Source organism: Oryctolagus cuniculus, chromosome 5 (genome assembly GCF_051225735.1).
Source record: "Oryctolagus cuniculus isolate XC-2025 breed Fujian yellow rabbit chromosome 5, ASM5122573v1, whole genome shotgun sequence".
Classification (NCBI taxonomy): Eukaryota; Metazoa; Chordata; class Mammalia; order Lagomorpha; family Leporidae; genus Oryctolagus; species Oryctolagus cuniculus.
In genome coordinates, this window is record NC_142871.1 from 147884296 (window position 1) to 147900088 (window position 15793).

A 15793-nucleotide genomic window follows, 5' to 3' on the forward strand; every position below is an offset into this window, starting at 1 on the left:
TTTTAAATTATTTATTTATTTGGAGGGGAGAGAGGGACAGAAGGAGAGACAGAGAAAGAGATCACCCATATACTGGTTTACTTTCCAAATGTCTGCAAGAGACAGAACTGGGCTAGGACAAAGCCAGGTGCCAGGAACTCAATCCAAGAATCCCACGTGGGTGATAGGGACCCAATTACTTGAGCTGTCACCTGCCACCTCCCAGAGTGCACATTAGCAGGAAGCTGGCGTCAGGAACTGGAGCTGCACATCACACGCAGGCACCTGGTAAGGGACGTGGGCGTCCCGTGCAGTGTCTTAACTGTTAGGCCAGGCACCTGCCCCTTGTTTGTTGTATCTACCGACCTTAAAGAATAGGACTCAGGGTAATTGGAAAATACCAAGAAATACCACTCAGGTCTGGCATCTGCCTATGTAACTTTATTTTGGATTGTGTTGCTTTTCAAAACTGTTTAAGTAAAAAAATCTGAGATAAGCATTTGCCATGAAGAATGATGTAAATTTCTGAGTGTTTTTTTTTTAAGATTTATTTTATTTATTTGAAAGTCAGAGTTATGCAGAGAGAGAGAGAGAGGTCTTCCATCTGATGGTTCACTCCCCAATTGGTTGCAACAGCTGGAGCTGCACCGATCCGAAGGCAGGAGCCAGGAGCTTCTTTCAGGTCTCCCACGTGGGTACAAGGGCCCAAGGACTTGGGCCATCTTCTACTGCTTTCCCAGGCCATAGCAGTGAGCGGATTGGGAGAGGAGCAGCCAGGTCTCAAACCGGCGCCCATATGGGATGCTGGCATTTCAGGCTGGGGCTTTAACCTGCTGCACCACAGCACTGGCCCCTGAGTGTGGTTTTTAAGACCTGCTCTGTAGTCACATCTGGTTCTCACAGTGTAGTTTGAGTTGTAACCCACGTGACGACCAGGAGGGACACTTGGGTGAGAGAGCCTCCTTTGGGGCTGCCTCGAGGGGTTCCCTAGAACTTAAATTTTGGAGGTAAGTACAGTCTGTAGCCACTCTGTGCCATTTGTAAACGGTAGAATTGCTTGAGCTCTGAGGACCACTTGAGATACGTTGAACAAGTTGGCTATGAAAGAATTATGTGCACTTGGGAAAGCAGCAAAAAAGCACCACCCAATTTCTCATGTCACACACAATTCCCAAGAGATGGTCTTTCCCAAGATTGCCTAATGACACCTGTGTGTCCCTTTTGGAGGGAAAGGAACTGTCGCAGGACGCCAACATCTTTGTATTTTTGTGGTGTCAAGATGGGCCCAAGGCCTGGCATTTGGCACAGTGGTTAAGAGCTGCTGGGGATGCCCGCATCCCATATCAGGTGCCTGTGTTCAAGTCCCAGCTCCACTCCTGATTCCAGCTTTCTCTGAATATGCACCCTCGGGAGGCAGCAACTGATGGCTCAACTACTTGAGTCCCTGCCGCCCATGTGGGAAACCTGGCTGGAGTTCCAGGCTCCTGGCTTCAGCCTGCCCAGCCCTGGCTGTTGTAGGCCTTTGAGAAGTGAACAAGCAGATAGAAGATCTTTCTCTGCCTTTCAAATAAATAATTTTTTAAAAGCCTGAAAAAGCAGATGGGTACATTGCAGCATCTCACTGCCCCGGGTGACCCAGAGGAGGAGCCAGCTGTATCAGGGCTGCTTACTGTGCTTGCCCCTGGCTGCCCATCGGATCCCCAGGCCTGCCTCCATTTTCAGCCTGTGCCCCCTGAGCTCCCGGATCTTGCCTCAGGTCCATGCAGCACTACTATTTGCTTTCCCCCTTGGACCTTCTCTGGTGTGACCACCGTATGTACTACATCCTGCAAGGCAAGGTGATCACCCCTTGACCAAGTGCGAGCAGAAGCCAGTGGGTGAGTGATCCCACCACAGCGCTGGGCAGCCTCTCTGGATGCTCCTTGGGAGGCTTCAGCAGAATTATGACCCTGCCTCCTACAGCCATGACCTTGTACACACATTGAAGAATACATCTGCTTCCTGGAACACTTGCAAATAAACCACCTGCACCCAGGCCATGCCTTTGGAAATATCTCTACTTAGATGCCCGTTGTATTAGTTTGACAGAGCTACCATAAGAACCACAGACTGGGGCCGGCGCCGCGGCTCAATAGGCTAATCCTCCGCCTTGCGGCGCCGGCATACCAGGTTCTAGTCCCGGTTGGGGCACCGGATTCTGTCCCGGTTGCCCCTCTTCCAGGCCAGCTCTCTGCTGTGGCGCGGGAGTGCAGTGGAGGATGGCCCAAGTGCTTGGGCCCTGCACCCCATGGGAGACCAGGAGGAGGCACCTGGCTCCTGCCTTTGGATAGGCGCGGTGCACCGGCCGCAGCGGCCATTGGAGGGTGAACCAACGGCAAAGGAAGACCTTTCTCTCTGTCTCTCTCTCAATGTCCACTCTGCTTATCAAAAAAAGAAAAGAAAAAAAAAAAAAACGAAAAAGAACCACAGACTGGGATGCTTAAGCATCCTCTGTTCTGGAAACCGAAGTCCAAGATCGAGGTATGGGCAGGGTTGCTTTGCTCTGAGGCGTCTCCTTGGCTTTCGATGGCTGTCGCTCTGTGCACACCAGCCCTGGTGTGTCTTTGTTTTCTTAAAAGGACACTGGTCAGATTCGTCTCATTTTAACTTAATCTCTGGTCTCTCTCTTTTTTGGTTAAAAGCTTATTTATTTATTTATTTATTTATATGACAGGCAAAGTGATAGGGAAAGACAGAGAGAGAGGTCTTCCATCCACTGGTTCATTCCCCAGATGGCCGCAACGGCCAGGGCTGGACCTTAATCACTTCTTTAAGAGCCCTGTCTCTGAATTATGCCACATTCTGAGGTACTGGGGGTTAGGGCTTCAACATGGGAGGGGGTAAGGGTGGGAGTCCAGTTCAGCCCACAGACATCCTTGAAGAAGGAAAATCTTGATCTTGATCTGGGATACCAGCCACCCCAGCATAATGGTCTGGCTCGGGATTACAACCTTTCACAACACTTCTCTGTTCAGTCGAAAACTCACCTACTTTAGGGCCTTAGGGAGGCTGGTCTGGGAAGCTGGAGCAGGAAATCACACCCGTTATCCATCTTCAAGTCTGTTGGGCGGCCTCTGTGTGTTCACTGCCGCCCAGCGCTTTCTGGAGAAGACACGGGGAGAGGGAGCTTCGTCTGGGCGGGACATGACCACTGGACCGTGTTGGCACAGAGCCGGTGGGTCGCTTGGAGATGAGCTGCGTGGCACAGACTTGGGAGTTTAGGGGAGGCATGCTGCTTCTGTCAGGGCTGAGTTTCTCATCGGGAGAGGTGTGATTGGATTAGATGGAAACTTACGCCCTGGAATTCTCTGATTGACAGATCCATGTGGCCTGGAGCGTGTGAAAACGTGGATGACAGAGGGAAGTGGGGAGGTTGCAGGAGAAATGAGCAGGGCCACTGCTGGGGACTGGAAGAGGCCCGAGGGTGCGGGTGAGAGAATGTTGAACAAGTGTGTAAGGAACAGAAAACTGAACAGGTTCCAGCAAGGAGCCCGTGGTATAACTGTGTGAGGGAGACTGTCGGGCAGGGACAAGGCAGAGGAGAGAGCAGCACTTACGGTAAACTAAGTTACCAGATAAGAAAGGCCTGTGCCGAGCTTCTTCCTCTCTCAGGACCTTTGCACCTGCTTTCCCCACTGCCAGGCGCGCCCTGATCCCACCTCTTCCTGAGGGTTCCTGGTACCTTGACTGCAACTCAGCTGTCATTTTAGAGAAGCTCCTGCTACATCCTGCCCACCAGTCACTGCATTTCCTCGGTGCTCATCATCTGCTGCCTGGACTGTTGCCTGGCACTCACTGCCTCTGGGTATTTGCTGAATGAATGAAGAACCTGACGGTACCAAATTAAGCCTCCGCCTGCTGTGCCGGCATCCCATATGGTTGCCAGTTGGAGTCCTGGCTGCTCCACTTCTGATCCAGCTCCCTACTAATGGCCTCGAAAGCAGCCAAAAATGGCTCAAGTGCTTGGGGTCCATGACCCGACGTGGAAGACCCAGAGGAAGCTCCTGGTTCCTGACTTTGGTCTGGCCCTGCCTTGGCCATTGCAACCATCAGTGGATGGAAGATCTCTCTGTCTTTCCCTCTCTCTTTCTGTACCTCTGCCTTTCAAATAAATAAATCTTAAGAAGAAGAAGAAGAACTTGAAGTAGGCTGGCAGCAGGTGGCCTAGCTGAGTTTTGGGAGGTTAGAGGGTCACTTGAGGCTGCCTTGGCCTCTTTCTAATGGTTTTGTAAAAATTCAGACTCTTGTCTTTTGACTCAGTTCAGTTCACACATTTGTTAAGCACCTATTTGTACCATGCATTGTGCTAATTAGATCTCAGGAATCAAAATAAATCAGATTTTTTTTTTGGGGGGGGGAGATTTATTTATTTGAAAGGCAGCCATGGCTGGGCCAGGCCAAAGCCAGGAGCCAGGAACTCCATCCTGGTCTCCCATGTGGGTACAAGTGCCCAAGCACTTGGACCATCTTCCATTGCCTTCCCAGGCACATCAGCAGGAGGGAGCCGAATCGGAAGCCGAGCAACTTGGATTGAAACCAGCCCTCCAGTATGGGATGGCAGCATTCCCAGCTGTGGCTTAATATGTCCAAAAATATTTTGGGTTTTAAAATTTTTTATAGTCATCAGATGTGTTTTAATAGAAGTGTTTCCCTTGTAATCCTGTGTATTTTTTTTTTTTTTAGGTATATAAAAAACATCAAGGGGCAGGCACTGTAGCATAGTGTTTAAGACACTGCTTGGCACGCCTGCATCCCATATCAGAGTGCCTGCTTTGAGTCCTCGTTCTGCTTCTGATTCAACTTTCTACTGTTGCACACCCTGGAGGCAGCGGGTGATGGCTCAGGTAGTTGGACCCCTGCCACCCACTTGGGAGACCCAAATGGGAGTTCCAGGCTCCTGGCTTTGGCCTGGCCCTGCCCTGGCTGTTGTGGGCAATTGGGGAGTGAACCAGCAGACGGGAGATCCCTGTGTCTTTGTCTCTCTCTGTGTGTGTGTCTCTCTGTCTCTCTCTTATTCTCTGACTCTGACTCTGCCTTTCAAATAAATAAATCAATAAAACTTTCAAAAAATCCATCCAAGAAGAGGTTCATAAGCCTTTACCAGCAGGCCATGGAGTCTGTGTCACAACACACAAAAAAACATAGGTTAAGAACTCTGATGAAATTATTTCAAAAGAGAAGTCCCACTGCTGCGTCCTAAGTTGTGTTGCTGAAGCCCTCTGTCAGAAGTGTTCCCATCCAGGGCTCATTGGACCTGTTGTGAGAGGCTGTGTTTTCACCGTGTGGTTGGAAGAGGTAGGTGTTCCCCGTAAGAGGATATTGTGAGCGTTGATGATGGAGCAGAAAAATCTTAGGACAGCTGGTCAAAACAAGCCTGCCCCTGCCTGTGGGAGGGACTGCTCTCCAAATGATCGCTGGCTTAAGACCTTAATTAAAAACAGCCTAAATTGACTTGTGGCAAGAATTTATTAAAGGAAAATAACCGTGAGCAAATCCACGCCGTGGTCTGGGGAAAGCAGCACCCCCTGTGAGGGTCAGAGTGTGCATTCTGAAGAACGTTGGTGCGGAGGAGTGGGGAAACCTCGGGCTGTCTGCGACCTCGGTACTCAGGAGGCGGTTTGATCTCTGCAATCTAAGACCCTCTGCAGTCAGACACACTGATTGGTGGCGTAATTGGATGAGAGCCGTGATACCGAGGTGTCGGAAAAATGTGCAGACCCTCCAGTCACTTCTCTCCTCGGCCACTGGCATCTCGGACCCACTGCCAGCGGCCGAAGCCATCGGTGGATTTCTCATTGTTGCCGAAGCGCTCTGCTTCCCTTTCTCAGGAAACCGGACCAGGAAGCATCAGTTTCCCCCGGAGCGCCCGGATGACGTGTGATGGTTGTACAGCAGAGCTGTGCTTCTTTGTTTCATTTAGGACGGGGTAGTCCACTACCTCCCCGCAGCTTTATAATGCCGGTGTTATCCGGCTATGCAGGAGCCCTAGGGGGACTGCACCAGCCAGGCTGCTGCTCTGGAAATAAGCAAGGGCGCAAGCGTAGGGGAGCCTGGCAGATGGAGAGGGGGTGGGGAGCTCAGGGAGTGAGCGGCCGGGCACTGGGGAGGAGGGCACAGGAACACTTGGCTCCAGCCCCGGGTGCTCTGCACGGTGCCCAATTGCAGATGGGTGCGGCTGGCGCTGGACAAGTGAGGTCCTGCTGGATTGTTTCGGAATATTTCATAGTGACTTTGATCGCTTCTTCCCGGCAGCAGCAGCTCTTTGAAGCAGCTTGGTGGTGTCTCCATTTTACAGAGTAAGAGCTTGAGGCCCTGGGTTGCTTATAACATGCCCAGACTTGTGGGAAACTTGTGTGTTGCTTGGTCTCTACATTTGATAGAGATAGCACAAGAAAAGTCAGTTAAAGACAGACAAGGAACAATAACCCTTACTAAAATTCATTGGCCGAGCACCATAATTAAAGGGAGATAGGAGGAAAGAAGAATGGGCTCCTTTCGTTCTTAAGGAACAATAATAACCGTTATTATCATTATTTTTGTGACTGCTCATTCTTTCCATCCCAATTGCTTTCTTTCTTTTATTTTTTCCCCCAATTGCTTTTTCGTCCATCCTACTCTCCCCTAGGGAAAGAGAACTTTTCCAAGCTAAGATCTAAATAATCATCTTTATGAAAGAAGAGTGTTTAGTCTTCCTCTTAGCACCTTTGTCGTGGAATGGAGGCTAGATTTTCTTCCTGTGTCTCCTTCTAGTAGATGCGTTCCCATGGGAGTATCTCTTTTCCCCTCCTCCCTTAAAATGAGCGGGCAGGAGTAGGAAGCAGAGAGGGAACACGGCTCCTCCGTGGGACTGAAGCCCTTGGATTCCAGTAAGGTGCTACAGGCTTTTAGGGAAGCGTGGTAATCATCCCGTCCACTTAGGGAGTGGGAAGGGCTCTCATTCCTTTTAAAATATCAAAGTCAGTTTTCCCAGGTAGGATGCACTACTGCAAAATAGAGGAGGCTCTCAGACCTACCCTACGTGGAATGTTCAAATATCAGTCATTCGCAACAGCAGGTGATGGGTAATTTGAACAAAATGTGATAGCTTTTGAAATGGCATCCATTTAAAAGTCATTTTTGTGTCTTGATCCAGGGCAAGTTGTTTTTATTCTGGCTTCTAATACTCTTGGTCTGTCTGGAAAGCATAAAAATGGGCTGATGCAAACCAAGTTTGGAAAGGGAACGAAGCAACCTACAGAAACATGAACTCGTTCTTTTAAAAACGCTGGTCCTGTAGTGTTCACGGTCTGCTTTCTGGCTTCAGCTGGGCAGAAGTTGGCCACCTGCGTTTGAAAATGCTGTTTTCATTTAGTTAAAAAGAGTAGGGAAGGCTTTGACTCACAGAAGCTTCTAAGACCCGGAGGAGGAAGAAAAGCAAAGCGACACTTTCCACCCCGAGTCCACGTGAACCGGAAAAACTCAGCCGCTGTGTTTCATAATCAGCCTGATATTGAAGGGACCCGAGAGATTCTGTTCTCTCCCTTTGCTGGTCTGGAAACCGGGTCCTGGAGCCATGCCTTGCCCCAGGCCAGGGCGAGCCCGCGCGGAGCAGCCCTGGTGACCGCCACCTTGCCTCCCACGCAGTCTGCGAGCCGCGCTCAGTTGTAAGATTTATTTAACGACATGTGTGACTCTAGGACTATTTGCGATGGTGAATACCACAGATTTGACTGGGTAACGTGATATTTTTTATTTGCTTTAAGTTAACTTTAGCCTGTAGCATGGTGCGTTGGAAAGGGCAGTAAACTTGGATCTGGAAGACTTGGGTTCAAGTTTCAGTTTCGACATTAGCTTTGCTCCAGCGAACCTGAGGGCCCCCTTTTCTTAATCCATGAGGCGGGATTGATAACACGCACCCAACTTACACACCAGTGAGGAGTGATTGTGAGTGATGCATGATAGTGCTGTGCCTGCATAAGGGTGTTGGTGTCCTGTCTTTGTCCTTGTGTTTTGGATACTCTGATTTGCATAATCTTTCACATTCTCGCTCCCTAAAAAACTCCTTGTTTTTCTCCCTTTGGAACTTCTTCATGTTAGGAATTGTAGTTCTTCTGTTTATCTGGGCTTTGTCTCAAGCTGCATATACTTCAAGCATTCCCTCCAGTGCCATTTGTCCCTTGCCATAATGTGTGATACTTTATTCAGTATTCAGTAAAAGCTGCGTCCTCTGAGACCATAGCACCCTTCAGCAAATGCTCAAATGTTTATTGTGAGGATCCTAGCACATCTTTGCTGGACCTGTAGGATTGAGGGTGGTTTGTGATACAGTCACCATGGTCAGACAACCCAACCGGGCTCAGCGTGGGTGGCACAGGTTGGAAGGGAGTTTGGTAATTACACTTTCGTTCTTCTATGAAAATAACCAATCTGGGCGATTTGGGCACCAGAGTGACTTTTTAGGCATGAATTATCTGGTTAAGTTAGCCAGATAATTGCCAGCTGTCTCCTTTGCTCTCTGCACCGTAGACCCCGGCCTGAATAATTGTCTTCTGTTTACTCATGCAAGCAAGTTGCTGGTTTTCATTTTCAAACAAAAACTGACTGCAGAGTAGAACGGTATTTTAATTGAGCTATTTCTGTTGCTGGTTCAAAGATCCCCCATCCCTTGCCAAAGAAGTTACCCGATCAGAACCCTGTGATGGGGTTGACCTGGGGGCCCCCCATACTGATTGGGGGAAGACTTTAAATATGTTGAGAGGGATCTGGAAGTAGATGTGAGGTTTTGTGAAACCTCAGAAAACTTACCTCAAATTCTGACCAAAGTTTTTTTTACTAATTTTCCTGCTAAATGGAAACTCCAGCTGTATAAATAATGATTTTTGTTTGAAAATATTTCTTCCCTTGTTTTTAGAATCATTGGGGGAATTAAGTTACAAATAAGTAGCAGCGAAGAATTCGTCCCTGTGAAACAGAATGCAGAGTTGCCCAGCTTTGGAACTGAATCTCAGGATGCAGAACCCACCCTGTAGCACAGGTTGATGAAGTGGGGGAGAGACACTCAGATGTTTGTTTCTTTCTGAGCGTTTATTAATTTATTTTTCTATTCATCTTAGGTCTTATTTTAATACTGCAGTTCTATCTTAAAGTATTCTGATTACAAGTGCAGTGTTATGTGTCCCCCTGTAACTGTCTTTCCCCCATCATTTTACCTTTAAGAAAAAGAGGAGGCTGGCATTGTGGTGCAGTGGGTTAAGCCACTGCTTACAACACTGGCATCCCGTTTCAGCCTGCTGTTTTGAAGCCCTGCTGCTCTTTTCCAACCCAACTCTGTGCTAATGCACCTGGGAAAGCTGTGAAAGATAACTCAAGTGCTTGGGCCCCTGCCACCCCCACGGGAGACCTGGATGGAGTTCTTGGCTCCAGGCTTTGGCCTGGTCCAGCCCTGGTTGTTGCAGCCATTTGGGGAGTGAACCAGCAAATGAAGTGTTCTCTCTCTCCTCCTCTCCCCTCTCCCCACCCCTTTGTTGGTCTGCCTTTCAAATCAGTTAACCTCACAGACCTATGTTATTCAAGCATATATGGTGGAAATGCTTAAACTTAACAACCAGTATTGATCCTTGCTTGCTGCAGATTTAGGCTTATAACTCCCGCGGGGAAGGCGGTGGCTCATCAGCCTGCCAGGCACTGTCCCCTGCACTCTCCTGCGGTGGAAATTCGGTATCAGTGAAGAAATCGCCCATGGTGGTAAACAATTGTTTCATCGCATATTTTGAACTCATTTTTTAAGGGAGTTTTTTTTTAATGTATATTTTTCACTCCACAAATACTTAATGTGTGCATATTTTCTGACAAGTGCCAGCCATACTACTGAAGAAATCATGCTTATTTAACTGTGTTACTTAGAAAAATTTTAATAATTTAGGGTACCAGGATGAACAGCATCATTCGTTGAGCATTTTTCCAGAATGTTCCAAAGGAAACAAATGGCTGTGGTGAATTTTTACTTTAGCTCCATTCCTACTTCCATTCAAGGCAGTTGTTGCTACAGAAATCCATCCATCAGTCCAAACAGGGAAGAAGGAAATTCATCCCTGAGTGAGGGAGAGTGAGAGAGTGAGGCTGGGTCCCTTCTCCAGGCTTCCTGGTGTGAGGCCAGTAATGCCAGTAGAAAGAGGTCATTTTTCTTACTTAGGGTTTGGTCCACTCCCTGCAACCAGGAGAGAAACTGAAGTTTTCTCTCCATGATGACCCTGAGTGTTGCTGGTTACTGTCTCTGTGAAAACCCACTAGGACTGACCGATTCTCCCTTGGAAGGGGAGGTCTCGTGTTGGCGCTGGCAGTGCAGTGTCTCCGCCGACATACGCCTCCTGCCGAGACACTGTCTTTCAGGCTGATCTGAAGCTGCTTGTGCCAGGAGTTCCGTTCAGTGATGTGTTGAGTGGGGAGAGCGCAGATGGTCAGGGAAGTGGAGGAGTGGTCAGAGGGAGGGGTGGGAAGACCCCTCGTCAGCCCAGAAGGACGATCATGGATCTGCAGGGGTGGGGGCGTCCTGGAGAAATCCCTGTTTGCCTTGTCTTATTGAGGTGAAACAGACAGAAAGATACAATTTGCCATTTTCATCATTTTTAGGTGCAGAATGCAGTAGCACTGGGCGCATTTACAGTGTTGTCCAACCAGTGCCACCCTCCATGCTCCATGTCCAGTGCTACTTCACCACCTCCAGCAGAAGCACTGGACCCATGCATACTGGCTCTCCCCCCACTCACCTCTGCTCTCGGTCCTGCCTGCCTCTGTGAACTTGACTGCTCCAGGCAGTCATGTAAGTAGACTCAGAAACCATTTGTCCTTCTGGGTCTGGCTCGTCTCACATAGCCCAGCATCTCCTAGTTCCATCCATGGTGGCATGTATTGGAATCCCATTTTTTTTTTTTTACTGCATACTATTTTTTTTTTAAAGATTTATTTATTTATATGAAAGTCAGAGTTACACAGAGAGAGAAGGAGAGGCAGAGAGAGATTTTCCATCACTGGTTCACTCCTCAATTGGTTCATTCTCCAAATGGCTGCAATGGCAGGAGCTACATCTATCCAGAGCCAGGAGCTTCTTCTGGGTCTCCCACACAGGTGCAGGGGCCCAAGGACTTGGGTCATCCTCCACTGCTCTCCCAGGCCATAGCAGAGAGCTGGCCTGGAAGAGGGGCAACCGGGACAGAATCCGGCGCCCTGACCAGGACTAGAACCCAGTGTGCCGGCGCCGCAAGGCGGAGGATTAGCCTAGTGAGCCGCGGCGCCGGCCCAGCCCCACTGTTCTGTTGTGCGTATCGTAGATACTCGTTTCGTGTTTCCATGCCTCGCGGGAGGACACTTGGGTTGTTCCTTCACATCGGCTGTTGTGAATGATGCTACAGTGCATCTCGGTGTATGCGTGTCATTTGAGTTCCGCTTGAGCTCCTGTGCGTCCTTGAAGTGGTGTTGCCTGGTAAGTGGTAATTCTCTGTAGCCTGTTGAGGCACCGCCAAACTGTTTCCCGCAGTTGCAGCACCATTTTATGTTCCCAGCAGCGGTCTGCAGCAGCAGGAGTGCCCTTGGTTTGACCCCTTCAGAATTTGCTAACGAGGCCTCATCCCCACTCCTCGCTGGCTGTCCTGTAACGGCTCCTGCCCTCTGGCAAGTCGCCCTGCCCTCATACTGGTGTAAGCTGGAGAAAGGAGCGGATCTGTTCTGCCACTGACCTGGTTGGCTGTGCCAGACTGTGGATGAGGTGCCGGAGGGCTCCCTGTTCCAGGGCTGGGGGACTGCACTGCTCTGAGTCCGGGAGCCCCAGGGTGGAGCGCGCTCACCCTGCCTCCTCCACAAAGCAGCCTGCCATGGTGGAGTCTTTTCATTCCCCCGGTAACCATCGTCTTAATAGCTGCGGCTTCGTCTAAATGAAAAATTCATCTTGTGTTGCTCACCCAAAGGAGAGGCGCCTCACATGTCAGATATGATTTCACCAATTATCTTGGCAAGTTTGAGCACTTTCTATTCCTTACCGTGATACAGAATAACGTGTGACTTTCTGTATGTTACATTCAGCATGCAATACCTTTTTATCATTATGTAACAAGAAGAAAGGAAGCAAAGTTAGAACGACTGGAAACACTTTTAATCCCTTCCATTGGCTATGGAGTTGTGTGTATATTTATATCTGCAGGCAGGTCTTCACATTGACCAATAGAGGCTGTGGACATTTCTGTCTCTCTAAGAGTCATTTGTATAAAGGTATCTCAAGTCCATTCTGCTTGTTTAACCTTTGAGCCATTTGTGTTCGGCAGGTGGCTCCTGGGTACCATTATCCTCTCTTGGCAGATAAGGAGACTGAAGCTGAGCCTGCCCAGGATTTGCTGTCAGAGAGCAGTGGGAGGAGCCCTGGGGACCAAGGCCAGCCGCTGGCCCCTCTGTGGCTTCGCTCTGTTGGGCTGCCCTTCCTGGCTCCTCATTCTTTTTCTCCACATGGAATGACTGTGTTGGGTCCGTCCATAATTATTCTCCTTGTCAACTTATAACTTCCCCTTAACTCTCTCTTTACAAAATATACCCTTTCATGATCTGAAATACCCCAGTTCGGGATTCTGAATAACATTTTTTGAAAGCTGTAGTTCTTCAGATACTGTCTCAGCCTGTGTGAATTCCAGTAGCCTGACTGCTTTTAGGAACAGTTGGACAGTCAGTTGTATGTGCTTTATTGTGTGTCTTCCATCAAATTAAAAGTTAATTATCTTGTTTTATTTCTTTTACTTAAATGCCCTATCAAGTATTTTATCACTGGTTAGCTTTTCAAGTACTACAACACTCTTCCCAGCTAGATAGTGAGCATTTTAGAGGCAAAGAAAAGTTATCCATCTACATCCCTGCACTGTAGATATGCCACATATATTTAAGATAAGATATGGTGTTTTTAAGCAAGGAGTTTTTTTTTTTTTTTTTTTTTTTTAGATTTATGTGTTTATTTGAAAAAGTTACGAAGAGAGGGATCTCATCCACTGGTTCACTCCCCAGATGGCCACAACAGCTAGTGCTGGGCCAAGGGGAGCCAGGAGCTTCATCCAGGTCTCCCATGTGGGTGGCAGGGGCTCAAACACTTGGGCCATCTTCAGCTGCTTTTCCCAGGCCATTAGCAGGAAACTGGATCAGAAGTACAACAGGCGGGACACGAACTGGCGCCGGTATCGCAGGTGGCAGCTGCTTTATCCACTGCACCACAACTCCGGCCCCCAAGGAGGTTTTTAATATTCATTCCTTGTGATTCATAAAAATTCAGTCTGTGGGATAAACTTCATTCATACCCTTGACAGTTGCATTTTTCAATGTAGCCACATAGTTGACACCTTAGGCAAAAATCTATCTGCCTTTTAATTCATTCCTTAAGAAAACAAGAACACCTAGGAACTAGCGTGATTCCTAGTGGGCCCTCAAGCAAGTGTTGGTTGCCATCTCCACCCAGAATCGGGTGGTGGATCCATTTCTCTCTCTCCCATGGCCGGGGGGGCGGGGGGAGGGGTGGTACGCGTACGCGTGTGCGTGTTGTCACAGCTGTATCCAGACTGGAAGGAAATGCAGTACCAGAGTGTGCCTCCTGCCTTTGCAGTTTGGCACAACTTGCTGAAGTCTTCACCCGGAAGCAGAATCTTTGGAAATGGAATGTCAGGTCAAAAACAAACAGCAAATCAGAGAAAACACATTTCTGCCTTCATTCTAGTTAAGACTTTCATTATGAAGTCTAGGAAAATGCGGAGGCCTTGGGAGGGGGCAGGAGGGTGTGGTGGGGCTGGGGTGTGGACCTGTGTGCAGCGGTCACATCGGGCACAGCCACTGTGCCTGTTTATGCTGGGGCCCAGCACAGCTCCTGGCACAACGGCGAATGCTCGGTGCCTGCCTTCAGAACCGAGCTGCCCTGGACTTGCCTTTCGTCGCACCCTGTGTATCTACTGGGTCTCTTGGCGCCTCCTTGCTCAGGGAGGAGCAGGGAGCAAGGTTGCTCCTTTGGTCTAAGAATATCCGGAAGTGCATCACCCTTCTTTCCCAGAATTGCAAAGCTTTAGGAAAATTAGAATGAGAATTGAGAAGCCCCTGCTGATACCCAGGTCCCTTAGGTAAAGTCCAGTGGTGTCTGCATAGGCCCTCGGGCATCCTCTCTGGATGACATGTAATACCTAATACAACCTAAATGCCCTGGAACTAGTTACACTGTGGTGCTTAGGAATAACGTACATGCTCAGAACAGATGCACTTCTTTTCCTCCTAATATTTTCCATCTGTGCTTGGTTTGGACCCAGGGATGCAAGGGTATGGAGCCGGATTGTATTTCCTCCATTTCCTAAGCTGTGTGGGTTTTTTTGTTTGTTTGTTTTTATGTGATTTGCACAGATGCATCTTAGCATCAGCCTCCCTCTACATTTGTTCAGAGAATGGTTGTACGTCTTGCTATCAGTAGAACCTTCGAGCCAAGGAGTATATTTTCTCATGACGCTTGGAGGCAGGGTGACAGTTGTTACAAAATGGATTTCAGAAGGAAATGGGTTCAGATCGCCACTTTGCCACTTTCCAGCTAGCAGTGTTTCTGGTCTGTGAGTTAGGAGTTGAGGGAAGAGGGGTCCGTGCTGTGGCTCGGAGGGTTAAGGCCCCAGCCTGCAGCACTGACATCCCATATGGGCGCCGGAGTCCCAGCTGCTCCACTTCCGATCCAGCTCCCTGCTAATGCACCTGAAAAGCAGCAGAGGATGGCCCAAGTGCCTGAGCCCCTGCACCCACGTGGGAGATCTAGATGAAGCTCCTGGCCCCTGATTTCGGATCAGCCCAGCTCTGGCCATTGTGGCCATTTGAGGAGTGAACCAGCAGATAGAAGACCTCTCTACCTCTCTCTCTGTAACTCTGTCTTTCAAATAAATAAAATAAATCTTTAACAAAAGAAGTTGGGAAAATGAGAGGACATTGATGTACCACCGTCTGACCTTCAGCGGAGGGCCTGTACGTTGTAGCTGCAGTTGACTTCACAGAAGGCATGACGCGTGCCTGCTTGGCACCCAGGGACGTTGTGTGTAACGCTGGCAGGTGGCACATATGGTTCTGGACTGGGAAATGGGATGTGAGATTTGTAACCCACCCTGTGTGTTACTCTTGATGGACAGCTCAACATTTAGAGGAAGTGTAAAAGTTAAAAAAGTAAAATCAAGCCTTAATTTAAAAAAAGAAAACAGAGGGAGCTGCCTAAAATGTCACTGTTTCACTGCATCTTTTTGAAGGACTCCAGCCACCTGCATGATGGTTATTTTCATTCTTTCTGGGGTAACATCAGAATACGGTGGAGTAAGGTGAATACATTCGCTTGCATGTTTCAGGGATGATGGGTAGGTCCTCAGAGCACGGAGGAGGGCGGGGCCTCCGCACCGTGCTGTCCAGTGTTGTGCCAGAAAGGGGAATGGCTGGCTGGGGCTGCTGGAGGAAGTAGAGGAAGGACACTGCCTCTCTGCTGAGGGTTCCTGCCCAACAGGCTCAGCTAGGCAGTGCCGCATGTCAGTGGTACAGGGGAGACACACACACACACATCAGTGCTGCCGCTCTGTCACTGTGTTACCAGACTCCCAGCCCCCACACCCCAGTGCAATCTGCTGAGGTCTATGTGTCCAAGACTGTACCAGGTCCAGACCCATAGCCATCAGCTGGGACTCTTTTTTTTTTCCCCCCTTTGTCCTGCATGGCAGTGATTGGCACTGATCTAGCCTCCAAGGGTAAGCACCAAGAACTACTTTTATCTTTT

The 15793-nt window shown here is 48.9% G+C and overlaps 1 protein-coding gene across 6 annotated transcripts in view; it reads left to right on the forward strand.

Annotated features, from left to right (window-relative positions):
• The window catches only part of E2F3 (E2F transcription factor 3), an 87111-nt gene that overhangs the window by 26173 nt on the left and 45145 nt on the right, over positions 1 to 15793 (forward strand). For 2 of the 6 annotated variants that reach the window (XM_070074328.2, XM_089333331.1), the window contains exon 2: positions 4702 to 4862. The exons of 3 other annotated variants lie outside the window; for them this stretch is intronic. In XM_070074328.2, coding sequence (XP_069930429.1) covers positions 4854 to 4862 — 9 coding nt within the window. In that variant the 5' untranslated portion in view covers positions 4702 to 4853. Of the gene's footprint in view, positions 1 to 4701; positions 4863 to 7100; positions 7732 to 15793 lie in introns of those variants that run through there. One more of the 6 variants, XM_089333329.1, reaches the window with a different exon arrangement.